This window comes from Staurois parvus, unplaced genomic scaffold (genome assembly GCF_062004578.1).
Source record: "Staurois parvus isolate SC_StPar_1 unplaced genomic scaffold, SC_StPar_1.0 ptg000426l, whole genome shotgun sequence".
Lineage (NCBI taxonomy): Eukaryota > Metazoa > Chordata > Amphibia > Anura > Ranidae > Staurois > Staurois parvus.
In genome coordinates this window covers 4000750-4014519 of record NW_028318222.1, presented here as the reverse complement: position 1 = coordinate 4014519, position 13770 = coordinate 4000750, and the positions used below count along the sequence as shown (strand labels likewise).

Genomic DNA, 13770 nt, shown 5'->3' with positions numbered 1-13770 from the left:
GCACAGGGAGAACATGCAAACTCTGTGCAGGGTGTACCGTGGTTGGGATTTGAACTGACAACCCTAGTGCTGCTAGGCGGAAGTGATAAACATTTAGCCACTAATGCAGGCCATAGACGGCCGTTTATCGTCCGATAAACAAAAAATCGGTCGTTGCCGCCATGGATGCTGCCACCAATGCTTACGAAAAACGTCCGTTTTTTGTAGATTTTCCAGCATGACCGATAAAAAGAAACGAGAAGATCTGTAAAAAACGGCCGACGGCATTGCCCCACTAACGGTGTGAATATTGGCCAATTTTTCGGTCGGACGAAAATTCGGCCAATAAACGACCCGTCTGTGGCCTGCATTAGTTGCCTGTTTCTTTTTGCATAGTAGTGAAGGTCCTAATTAAATAAGTGGACCTTGCTTTTAAGTGCAAACAATAAAAGACCAATCTTGTGTCAAATCTTTAGCCAGCACTGATAACACATTTGCTTATCCACCCCAGGGAACTTTAATTTACTGTCCTTTCCACACTTCTGCAGCAGATTGATAAATTGCCTTATTTCTGCCAGAGCTAGAGGATGATTATATAACTCCAGTATTTTGCATTTTGAACAGAATGACAATGATATGAAAAGTATTAAACTTGTCAAACTGCTCAATACGCTGCCTAGGGACAAGCATTATGACTTTTATTCTTGCTCATTACAAAAATGGCACAGTTTTAGATGTGCAGCAGGATGGAGATGGGCAAGATAATTAGGAAGAGGTCATATTTTAATTAGGTGATTTCTTTACTTCTGCAGTCTGCACGAGTCAATGAGCAGCTTATACTTGGTTCCACACCACTCACATGCTGGATGGAAATTCTCAGCATGAAGCGTCCCAAGGAACAAAGTTTCCATCAGTGGCACTTAATCCCATTTTTTTGGATTGGTTCTGTAGGAAGACTTTGAATACTTAACCCCTATGGGTGCCAAACACTGTCCTTCCTGAGATCAGAAGATGATGATTACTTGGATTTTTTTACTTCATTTCACATTTTAAAGGATTTGTTTCCTAGCGGCACTAGTTACCAAGTTCAAATTGTGTACTTTCGAGTCTGTTGTCTCAGAATATACGGAAATTCCAAAGTAGATCTGTACAGAAGGTGTGGTACACATTCGCTGTAACTGCTAACATTGAACCTCATGAATAAAAACATGTCCAAAAGGGAAACATTCCGCTTACAGCACCCAGTTAGATTATTGGCTATCTTACAATACAGTGTAGAATGAGCAGAGGCATCTGATTGGCTGCTATGGACTATACATTTTTCTTCCTGTAGGAAGGAACTTCAGTTCACAAATCTACCCGAAATTTCTCAGGAGTCAATAATTAATTGAAGAGTTGTAGCAGATCTCAGAGGTTACTCTTCCTAACCTTCTTAGTGAGTCCTGTAGATGATAGTGCCTTGTCATATTTTAAAGCTGAACTCCATCTTTTATTCTACTTTACAAACTATGTCCCTCACTAACATCGGAGGCCACTGCATATACTGTATAAACTGTATGTAGAGGAGGCTACATACAGTATACAGCACTGTGTTCTGGTCCAAGCCGAGAACTTCCTGTCTCAGACCCGGCAGACAATAGAGTCTGCTGGAGCGGCACTCACGCCTTCAAAGAAAGCGGTGTGTTATATCAATGAGTACAAAGCTTCCTCTAATTGGGTGAGTCATAGGTTGTGACATCAGCCTGCCTCTCTGACTTAGCCAATCAAAGGAAGCTTTTTATTCATTGATAGAAGACATCGCTTTCTCTGAATGGCTGAGTGCCGCTCCGGCAGACTCTATTGTATTCCGGGTCTGAGACAGGAATGTCTCGGCTCGAGCCAGAACACAGTACTGTATACTGTATGTTGCCTCCGCTACATACAGTTTATACAGCACATGAAGAAGCCTCAGATGTTAGTGACGGACAAAATGAACAATGTAAAGTAGAAAAACAGATAGAGTGTAGCGCTAAGATCAATCTGCACAAGTCTGAGATGCTTAACATTACTCTACCCAACAAAAGAGCCCAATCTCTCTGGTTGTCATTTCCATGGGAATCCTCTCACTTAACGTACCTGGGAGTAAAAATTACACTGACAATCTATCAGATCTTTGCAGTTAACTTTCTGTCCATGCTGTGTACAGTTAAGGAAGACCTTCTTGCCTGGCTCAAAAATTCATACTCTCGATGGGACGGAATTCCATTCTTGAAATTAATGCAATGCCTACAAATACCCAACAATCAATAGTACAATGTTTTCAATATATTCAGTGGTTTCAAAACAGACTGTTAACCAATGATCCTCCAACTGATATCCTACCCTCACCTTAAAATTACAGTATATTTTATGCTTTATCAAATTCAAAATCCTAACACTGATGTACAAAGCTGTCCACCATACTGCCCCAATATCCAAGCCACACAACACGCACATTCCGCTCCTCACAAGACCTCCTTCTCTCTAGTTCCCTGGTCTCCTCTTCCCATGCCCGCCTCCAGGATTTCTCCAGGGTGTCACCCATCCTCTGGAACTCCCTATCCCCAACCCATCAGACTATCACCTACTCTCCTCTCCTTTAGGCGCACCCTGAAAACCCACCTCTTCAGGGAAGCCTACCCCACCCCCTGCTAATTGCCAACCTCCTCCACTCTTCCTACCACTCCATCCCCCACAGCTATATCCTCCTGTACCACTATCCCCTCCCTCCTAGATTGTAAAATCCAAGGAGCAGGGCCCTCGAACCCCTCGTGTATCACATTGTATTGTTATTGTACTGTTGCATGTTCTGTCTCCCTTTGTAATGTACAGCGCAGAGCGAACTGTTGGCGCTTTATAAATACTGTATAATAATAGTATGTGTATGTATGAATGCGAGTTAGAGCTCCTTGAGGACAGGGACTGAGGTTAATGTACAATATATATGTAAAAGCACCATAAAAATTGACAGTGCTATATAAGTACCTGTAATAATAATAATAAATAATTAGAAAAAAAACATATTGATCATACCTTCAGATTGCACAGTGTCATGTCACGATCCTTCCAATGAGATCCTAAGAACTACAGTTAGGTCCATATACTGTATATTTGGACACAGGCACAATTTTAGATTTTTTCAGGTATTTACCAAAACATATTCAAGCTATAGTTCTATAATGGATATGGGCTCAAAGTGCAAATGCTCAGGTCTAAGTTGAGGGTATGTACATCCAAATTGGAGGAAGGATTTAGGAATTACAGCTCTTAAGAGTAGCCATCCCCCCTTTTCAAGGGACCAAAAGTAATTGGACAGTTGAATAAAAAGCTGTTTCATGGCCAGGTGTGGGCTACTCCTTCGTTATTTCTTCATCAATTAAACAGGTAAAAGGTCTGGAGTTGATTCTAAGTTTGGTATTTGCATTTGGAACCTATTGCTGTGAACCTACATCATGCGTTCAAAGGAGCTGTCCATGGAAGTGAAAGCCTTCAAAAACGAAACAAATCCATCAGAGAGATCACAGCTACATTAAGAGTGGCCAAATCAACAGTTTGGTATATTCTGAGGAAAGAAGAATGCACTTGTGAGCTCAGAAACATAAAAAGGCATGGACGTCCACGGAAGGCAACAGTGGTGGATGATCACAGGATCCTCTCTATGGTAAAGAAAAACCCATTCACAACATCCAGACAAGTAAAGGACACTCTCCAGGAGGTGGACGTATCATTGTCAACGTCTACAATCAAGAGAAGACTTCACGAGAGCAAATAGAAAGGGTTCACCACAAGGTGCAAACCATTCATAAGAATGAAGAATAGAAAAGTCAGATTATACTTTGCCAAAAAACATCTAAAAGCGCCAGACCAGTTCTGGAAAAGCATTCTTTGGATGGATGAAACTAAGATTAATCTGTACCAGAATGATGGGAAGAAAAAAGTGTGGAGAAGGCTTGGAACAGCTCATGATCCAAAGCACACACGCCATCTGTAAAACATGATGGAGGCAGTAAGATGGCATGGGCATGCATGGCTTCCAATGGCACTGGGTCATTGGTATTTATTGATGATGTGACAAAAGACAGAAGCAGCTGGATGAATTCTGCAGTGTTTAGAGATATATTGTCAGCCCAGATTCAGCCAAATGCAGCAAAGTTGATTGGACAGCACTTCATAGTACAGATGGACAATGATCCAAAACACACTGCAAAAGCAACCCAGGAGCTTTTGAAGGAAAATAAATGTAATATTCTGCAATGGCCGAGTCAGTCACCTGATCTCAACCCTATTGAGCATGCATTTCACTTGCTGAAAGCAAAACCCCACAAACAAAGAAAAACTGAAGACAGCTGCAGTTAGAGCCTGGCAAAGCATCAGAAAGGAGGAAACCCAGTCTTTGGGAATGTCCATGGGTTCCAGACTTCAGGCAGTCATTGCCAGTAAAGGATTCTCCACAAAATATTTAAAATGAACATTTTATTTATGATTATATTCAATTGTCCAATTACTTTTGGTCCCATATCCATCATATAACTATCGCTTGAATATGTTTTGGTAAATACCTGAAAAAAACTAAACTTGTGCCTGTGTCCAAATATATATGGACCTAACTGTATGAAAATCCCAGATCTTGTAAGAAGATTGTTTGGCACAGGGGATCTCCCATGTGACCAGGATCTGGTCAGAAGGATTGTGATCTCATCCCTGCTGTGCTACTGCAGGCAGAAGGCAAATACATTTCCTAATTTTTTTTCTACTTTGTTATTTTTTCGATATTTTAATGCAATGTTTGGCATTGGTGCTCTGAAGCGGACGCTGCATTTTCTACTTTAGGAACTGCAGTCCGTGACTCCCATCTCCAATAAATTTCTAAAATGCACTGAAATGATTGCTAGTTCTGAGCTGCCCACAGCCACCAGTTCTTGTTCTTCCATTGTCATTTTCTTGAGAAGGTTTGTAGTTGGTAACTGTGGGTCAGCACTGAACAAATGATAGATGCCCAAGGTGTCTAAGTTGCCCTAAGTATTCAGATTCTGCTCTCATAGAATTATTGCTATAAAAGGGAAGAATATAGCTACTGTGAGGTACACAGAGAACAGAAAATGAAGGAAAACATATTTGATCATAAATGTATACCCATCACATTCACTTTATACATTCTGTATATGCCGTCCTATGGAAGGAAATAAGGCCATGCCTCCTATTAGTTTAACTGTGCCACTGCTTAAACACTCTGCAGAAAAATTCAAATTAAATCCATCTGCATTTCTGTACAAGTTTTACCTCTGGTCCTCTTGATTTAAAAAAAATAAATTTTTAAATGGCAAACAATTTGAAGGCACTTTTTAGAAAAACAATCATTTCTGGAGACTGCAGAGGATTGGGTGTTATACATGGGTGCTTTAATTTTTTTCTTTTAACCCTTTGGAATTTTCAGAATTTGTGCCTAAATATGACCAATATGATCTTTTTTCACATAGGTTCTAAAACCAGATTATGAGTACCCATCATACTTATGCCTTACACTAGGTATGATAACAATTATTGCATTTATTTCCTATTAATGTGTCTTATTTGACTATTGTTCGTTGTTGACCAGTCATTGACTTTTTTGCTTTTTTTCATCATGTCTATTGTCTTTTGCCATTTGAACATATTTTTACGTTTATGGTACAACACATGGCTGTATGTGCCGTTTTCTTTTTGTAAATCCTGTAGATCTTAATAAAAATATATTCAACCCTAAACGAGATTATGAGAGCCCAATTAAAGGACTCAGTCATGTTAAAGGGGATGTGGACACTCAGGCTGAAGAGTAGGGGCCTCAGAGCACTTGCATAATGAAAATATAAGCGAAGGTAAGAGGCACTCATTGGAATTGCATAAGAAATGATTACTGCTTTACTTAGACCAATATTTCAGTGTGTCACCGATCGTGGGCTGCATTCCACTGAAACATCAATTTAAATAAAACTAGAAGTACAGTTGCATTCTGAGATCCTTGACGGCTTTACATATACATACATATATACGTATGTATGTATGTATGTATGTGTGTGTATATACACACATATATATATATATATATATATATACACACACACACACACACACATATATATATATACACATATATATATATATATACACATATATATATATACATACATACAAACATTTTTTATACAACCAACAAAGGTGCATGATTCTGCGCTGTGCATGAATTAAATCCTGAATGTCATATCTTGCTGTAAGCATCTGTCACTAGGACAAGCAGTTATGGGTTCTTTCAGTGCTGCCAGACTAATCAAACAGCAGGTATTCTTCATAACTGACCTGAGACTGGCATCTGTGTATCCATATGTGAAATCCCCCACCACGGGGGGTTATATGCCTGTCTCCCACCAGTATGGATATATATGGAAATGCAGCCATCCTCAGAGAATGCCCTAATTCCTTAATAAAAGTTGTAGATTGATTTGTACAGATAGCATTTTGATACAATCTGTGCCCCGATACCTGTAAACAGACGTCCGAGAAGATTTCACAAACGAGTCATGACTGTCTTTTATCATGAAGCTGCAAGTTACATTGACCTTTCTGGTAGTAAAATGCAATCTGACAGTTACCTGTTCCATTGCTGCCTTCTTAGATGGTTGCGTAAAAACTAGAGGTCTCATTCTGAAAGATAAAATAGAAAGTGATCAACAGCAGGCTTAAAATTAATAAAAGATGAAGGAGCATGAGGGGTTCTACAGTTTCATGAGCACAGATTTTTGTCAGTAAATGTTTTCTTACAGCAACACACAGCATCACCACATGAGCAATAGTGCAATTTCCATTTATTTTTTTTTTGCAAAATACACAATTACAGATTGCAGAGATTTGCAATTCAAATACTTAAATGATAACTGTGTCCAATGCTGGCTCCCAGAGCATATGCTATAATGGCAGGAATTGCACAGCAGGCTTTCACATTTTGGCATACTTACCTCCTAGCATGATCTCCAGCGATTCACAGTCCACCCTCCCCATCGCAGTCTTATTCTCCCTGTCTTCCTATAGGAACTGAAGTCTTTTGTCTTCCATTGTTGGTTGGCCATGGATCACAAAACTCCCATGCATGTGCATGAAAATAATATCATCCTGGCATCCAGGTGTCACAAAAGCCAGGAATAGGCTGGGATTGACCGGTGTACTGCACATATGCTGAAGTCATCGTACAAATTTTACAATGATTATTAGCAGGAAGAAAAAAAAATATTTTTGGCAGAATATACCAATGTAGCCTCTTTTACCATAAAATTCCACCTATTTACTATTATTTAAAGTTCAAGTTTAGTTGCTCATTAATGTCAAATTCCATACAAATGCTTAAATATACAATTAAAATATGTACAACAACATACAAAGCCAGCTGCCCTGAGCTGCATCATCAACCTTGTCTCTAAATATCACCCAAACAGTCCTCTTCACTCCTCTGGCTCTCAAGCTTTCCCATGCTCATCTCCAAACTTCTCCAGAGCCTCTCCCATCCTCTGGAATGCTCTACCTCAATCTATCTGGCTATCTCCCACTCTGGCCACCTTTAGGCAATCCCTGAAAACTCATCTTTTCAGAATATCCTATCATGCCTCCAATTAACAACTGAACTACTTGTTCAATTGCTTGGTAACACAAATTGCTAATCAGCCAATCACATGGCAGAAACTCAATTCATTTAGGCATGTAGATGCGGTGAAGATGACATGCTGAAGTTTAAACCGAGCATCAGAATCGGGAAGAAAGGGGATTTAAGTGACTTTGAACGTGGCATGGTTGTTGATGCCAGATCTGGTCTGAGTATTTCAAAAAATGCAGATCTACTGGGATTTTCACACACAACCACCTGTAGGGTTTACAGAGAATGGTCCAAAAAAGAAAGAACATCCAGTGAGTGGCAGTTGTGTGAATGAAAATGCCTTGTTGATGTCAGAGGAGAATGGGCACACTAGTTCGAGATGATAGAAAGGCATCAGTAACTCAAATAACCACTCATTACAACTAAGGTATGCAGAATGCCATCTCTGAATACACAACACGTCGAACCTTGAAGCAGATAGGCTACAGCAGCAGCAGACCACATCGGGTGCCAGTGTACCCATCTTCTGATGGCTAATTCCAGCAGGATAATTCACCATGTCACAAAGCTCAATTCATCTCAAATTGTTTTCTTGAACATGACAATGAGCTCACTGGACTCCGATGGCCTCCACAGTCATCAGGTCTCAATCCAATAGAATACCTTTGGTGAAATGGGAGATTTGATGTCTAATTAAACTGGCCAACAACAGTGCAACTAATCTTTGCAACAATGTTTTTAAATGATTTTCAGTACTTGTTGTACTGCTAATGTACAATGTAATGTTAAACTCCTTTTAATTGGGGTGTTGCCATTGTTTTGCTCACCTCCAATGAAGACTGGAGACCAGCACAGCAAATACAATTCTTCCACACTTATGTATGCTTTATGTAGTCACAGAGAAGGAGCCATTGGGTTACATAAAAGAAACATACTGTAGAGGAGCAGATAATTAATGCCGTTTGTTTATTATTTTAAAAGACTTAATTATATTGAACAGGTTTTAGCAAAAACAATGCAAATTGCCAGCACAACGAAGATGACCTTAGTCTGTTCTGCAGGTGATGCAATATTATCCCAATATTATAAGAGCACAAGTACAACAATGCCCTATCATGATTAGGAAAATCCTCCATAAAACAAAAACAAAAAAAACACATGATCGTGTGCAGTGACAAGTCGTTAATGGACTGTTCCGCAAAACCTAATTTGAACCTTTTCCATTTATTAAAATGAAACTGGATTCCCCCTTTATGGAAGGGAATTGTGTGTATGTGTTGTTGAGGCAGGAAATTCCATGTGTTCAGTGGAGAAAATGAAAAGAATCTGGGATCCTCCAGGGACCAGACAGGCTCTTCCCAGCTTCACCTAACAAGAAAACAGCTAGATTGCTTTTTCACCACATGTCCTGACCTTCGCAAGAGCCAGCAGCTGCTGCCAGAGCTGCCATATGGACCCCTCACATCACTGGCTGCCATGGCTACAAAGGATGTCCCCAGTGATGTGACAGAACTGGTATAATGCAATCAACCTCGTTCTGGGGACGTACGAGACATCGTTCACTGTAGACTTGTCCATTTGAGGCCTTCTGGAACACGAAGAACCACAAATAACAGCAGGCACCATCAGAGCAGCTTTGTTAAAGGCACGGACTGCAGAAAGTCTCTGTGCAGTAGTATGGTGTGAGCCCTATTAAAGGGGAACTCCATGCAACACACAAGTCAATTAAGCTGAACAATGGATTACATTCCTCTGCTCTCTGTTTCTTGAAGTACTTTTCAAATGACAAAATAAAGATCCAGGTATTTTGGTCTTGTAGCAAGAATAGAAGCTGTTCTTACTTCTGTGTATTCAAGACACCAATAGACCCATAGCACACATCCGGGAGTACGCTCTGCTTAATCAGCATTAGGAAACGGGAACCAATTTGTAGATTATTCAGTGCGGACATTAGGTACTTCTGCAGCTTATAAAAATAGCCAGTGCATATAAGCTTTATCCAGGTTGGACTTCAATAACATCCATGTCACCCCTCCACAGGTCAGTGACAAAAAATGCCCCTTACATTGGGGGCAAGTGGTGGTCAGAATGCCACCTTTAAGGACAATGAAAATCACTGATGTCCTACAGCTGGCTCTGGCAAGTGGCGCTGGCCCCAAAACCATTGAGACACTATTTGATGGGAAGTCAATCAGCCAAAGCTCAAGGAAGCCCTGGCAACCTCTGGAGGAACCCTGGCTGAGAATGGCTGGTATACCCTCATGCACTGCAGCCGGGCTCAACAGCCATCCTTGCTCCTTGGCGCTGGCATCCTAAGTGCGGGCACCTGCCTGTAACAGCTTTTGGCTTCACAGCCGGGTGTCCACTTTGCATGTGCGAGTAGCACTGCACTTTGTGAATGGTCCCGTACAGGGGCGGACTGACCATTTGGAAACTCAGGCACTGCCTGAGGGCCTGGGGTCAGTAGGGGGTCCCATGAGATGCCCCTGGTACCTTTTTCATAGGCTTTTTTGAGTTTGGGCAAGGACACAGGGGCCCCATGAATCCCTATTGCCCGGGGGGCCTCATGAGTTGTCAGTCTGCCCCTGGTCCCATAGTCTTCTGTGACCTGTCACATGTCCCAGAAGACTATCGCAGTGGAAGTGGGAGTGGCTACCTGTCAAAATCGGGTACCTGTTTCCCCTCCCCCCAACGCTCCCCAAAGGTGCCAATTCCTCACGGGGAGCAGGGGACCACTTCTTAAAGCGGAACGTCCCCTTTTGGGTGGAGCTCCAGTTTAATGTGCTATGTAATATGTTGGCGCTATTAGAACTACACTTACCTGCATGTATACATAAATGCATGAGATGTATTCTTGTGCAGTAGGTCCCTCTGAATCATAGGAAAAAAAACAAGAGATATGCCAGGAACAAACTTTATACCTTAAAACTCTGGTGCCCAAGTGTGCGCCCTCTCAGAAAGTTAGCAGCCATGATGGTGATTTGCGTTGCAGCAGTGAGGCTTTGCTCCATCTTACAGAACTGTTTGTTCCTATACTTTCTCCTGTACAGCAATGAATGACAGAATGTATTTAAACAACCCTACTGGGTGTGGAGCATTCTGGGGCTTCTTGTACATTAACTGTAGAGCTAAAGGTTGACTATTTTACAAAGAAAGAAGGCACCCTATCACTGGTGGGCACAGCCCCTCTATAGTAAATGAGGCAGATCCTATAATTCTACTTAAGTGACACCCAGCCCCAACACATACTGTTAATAATTTCCCTTTATCTCACTTACAAAGCGAAATGGGAGAAAGGGATAAAGAATATGGCTTGCTTGAACAAAGAAAACTTTGACAGAGGGGAATTACTGGTATAATTCAGTAGCTATTATGCTGGGGAAGAAAGCGGATTGTGACAAGGCAGCTGAACAATATGTAAGGAAAAAAAGCACTGGGAATTTCTCTATATTCTTACTGTATCAATGAGTCCATTGTGAGAGGAATATATTGGAGATATTATAACTCTAATTACACCTTCACCTCCTAATAGAGAGTTGCTTTATGTCTCTGCTTGTGTGGGTGACAATTCACACTAAGAAAGTATACGTGTGTATATTGTGTGTATACCTACTAGTGGAATGCTAAAGATCACAGAAAACTGACATGTAAAATACTGTACCTTTGTGCTTTTGTATCTCCTCTATGTTCCTGACTCACAAAAGAGAATCTCTGGGCTTGATTTACTAAAAGTGGAGAGTGCACATTCTAATGCAGCTGTGCATGGTAGCCAATCAGCTTCTAACTTCATCTTGTTCAATTAGGCGGACCCAATCGGAACCTCCATTCTCCTCTATAGAGCGGTGGGTGTGTCCAACATCCGATCCGAAAAAGGGACGGATGGGGATCCCATTCACCTTCCGCCCGTCAGATCAGATGAAAACAGACAGGCAGTCCATTTTCATCCGACCGCCCATTGAGGAGAGCGAGCAGCTCTGTGTCTGCTCTGCAGCAGTGGAGGGGGCACAGAGCTGTCATCCGCTTGCTCAGTGGAGATCAGCAGAGAGATCCTCTGCTGAGCAAGTGGATACACTAAACAGGGTCCACCCCGTGTGACAATAAAACCTAGAAGCTGATTGGTTTTTGTTCACAGATGCTCCAGATTCTGCACTCTCCAGTCTTTGTAAATAACCCCTATATGACAGCCAGACATGTGCAGATCAGGGGCGGACTGACAATTCATGGGGCCCCCGGGCAATAGGGGATCATGGGGCCCCTGTGTCCTTGCCCAAACTCAAAAAAGCCTATGAAAAAGGTACCAGGGACATCTCATGGGGCCCCCTACTGACCCCGGGCCCTCGGGCAGTTCCTGAGTTTCCAAATGGTCAGTCCGCCCCTGGTGTGGATATTTGAATTTCTGGTCATCTTTTCTAGCACCACTCCTCTGCTTGCCCCAGCTGAGAAGACCTCAACAAAGTGACAATTAAGGCTCCATGCACGCTGGGCATCAAAAATGCCACTTTTAAGGGTGTTTGACTTTTTTTTTCTGCCTCTAAATGACTCGCTTCATTATAGCCTATGTGTCCTTACACACTCCAGTGTTTACAGGCATTTAGAGACAGGAGCGTTTAGAGGCAGAAAAAAAAATAAAAGATCACTTGCACATTCACGAGAGGAATCTTCTCCTAAAGCCCAATGCGCCTAAATGCACCTAACCTCTAGGTGTGTTTAACTTTTCTATTCATTCCAATGGCCAAAATTAATGAATATTCTGGCCAATTGAATGAATGAATGCCCAGACACTTGATATGCCTACACATGTTTGCAAAATGCAGCTTTAAGCGCATTTTTAAAACTGCTTTTTCATCCCCTGGAGCAAAGACATCCAGAAGAGGGAAAAAAATGTCATGTGTGAATGAGACCCAAGTGTACGCCTGTGCAAGGGTTGTGTTTGCCCGCAAATGTTCATGCATCTGCATGTAGGCAGACCCATTTATAACACAGCAGCTGCACCCAACTTGACAGTCATGTGGATGCGGATCCCCAAATGCAGTGTGTCTTTTGGGTTGTGTCTATGCAGCCGCTGCATCCAAATTGACATAAATAGGACTGCCTGCATGATGATGAATAAACACCTGTGCATCCCCGTGTTGGTGAACAGGGCCCTCACACAGCCGCATGCTTAAGTATGTTTGTGTGGACAAGGCCTAAAAAGCTGACCTCTAGGCAGATATAAACACCACAAATTAGTACAGCCTTGTAGCTATTAATATATCTTTTTTTTTCCAGAATGAAAATTTTCTATGGGACACTATACTGCAAAATACTCCCACAAATATAGGCCAATAATTGCAAACAAGATTTGTTAATTTGCACACAGATAAAAGTATTTTTTCTAACAAATTCATTCAAGACCATGTTGCAAAAATGAACACACCCCAATGAAAATCTTAGGTGCAAAGCTAAATTTTAGACAACAAAATCCTAATTAACAAAAATTCAACAACAAGTGAGTCTAATTATTCATTAAAATGGTATCTAGCAAACAGTTGATTATAAAAGGATGTTACTTAACAAAGAAAACCCCTTCCCATTTCATGCTGTCAGCAATGGCACCACATGGAAGAGAAATGTCACAAAGCCTTTCTTTAAAAAACAAGAAAGGTGAAGGCTACAAGAAGATCAGCAAAGCTTTACTTATCGGTAAGTATACTGTAGCAAAAGTGATACAAAAATTTAACAAAGATGAAACTGCAACCATCTCAGAGAGATGTCCAGGCCGTCCACAGAAGTTAACAGCTCGACAGGCGCGTCGTCTGATGAGAAGGGTTGAAGAAAATCACCATGCAAGTTCACTGCAGTTAGCTAAAGAAGTGGAAAGCCAAACTGGGGTGATTGTTTCCCATGACACAATATGGCTTACACTGCATAGGAATGGCATGCATGAATGTCGCCCATGAAGGAAGACTCTCCTAAAGCCCATGCACAAAAAAGCCCGCCTAGAATTTGCCAGCGCCCATGCTGAAAAACAGGAAGACTATTAGGACTCTGTACTCTGGAGTGATGAAACCAAGATAAATGTTTTTGGAACTGATTGCTTCAAAACTGTATGGCATCGCAAAGGTGAGGAGTACAAATAAAAATACATGGTGCCTACAGTGTAACCTGGTGGTGGC

The 13770-nt window shown here is 41.5% G+C and overlaps 1 protein-coding gene across 2 annotated transcripts in view; it reads right to left on the bottom strand.

The window, feature by feature from the left end:
• BRF1 (BRF1 general transcription factor IIIB subunit) overlaps nucleotides 1-13770 on the bottom strand; it is a 507447-nt gene that overhangs the window by 7366 nt on the left and 486311 nt on the right. For both annotated transcript variants that reach the window (XM_089687515.1, XM_089687516.1), the window contains one exon: nucleotides 6624-6675. In XM_089687515.1, the coding sequence (XP_089543641.1) occupies nucleotides 6624-6675 (52 nt within the window). The remainder of the gene's footprint in view (nucleotides 1-6623; nucleotides 6676-13770) is intronic.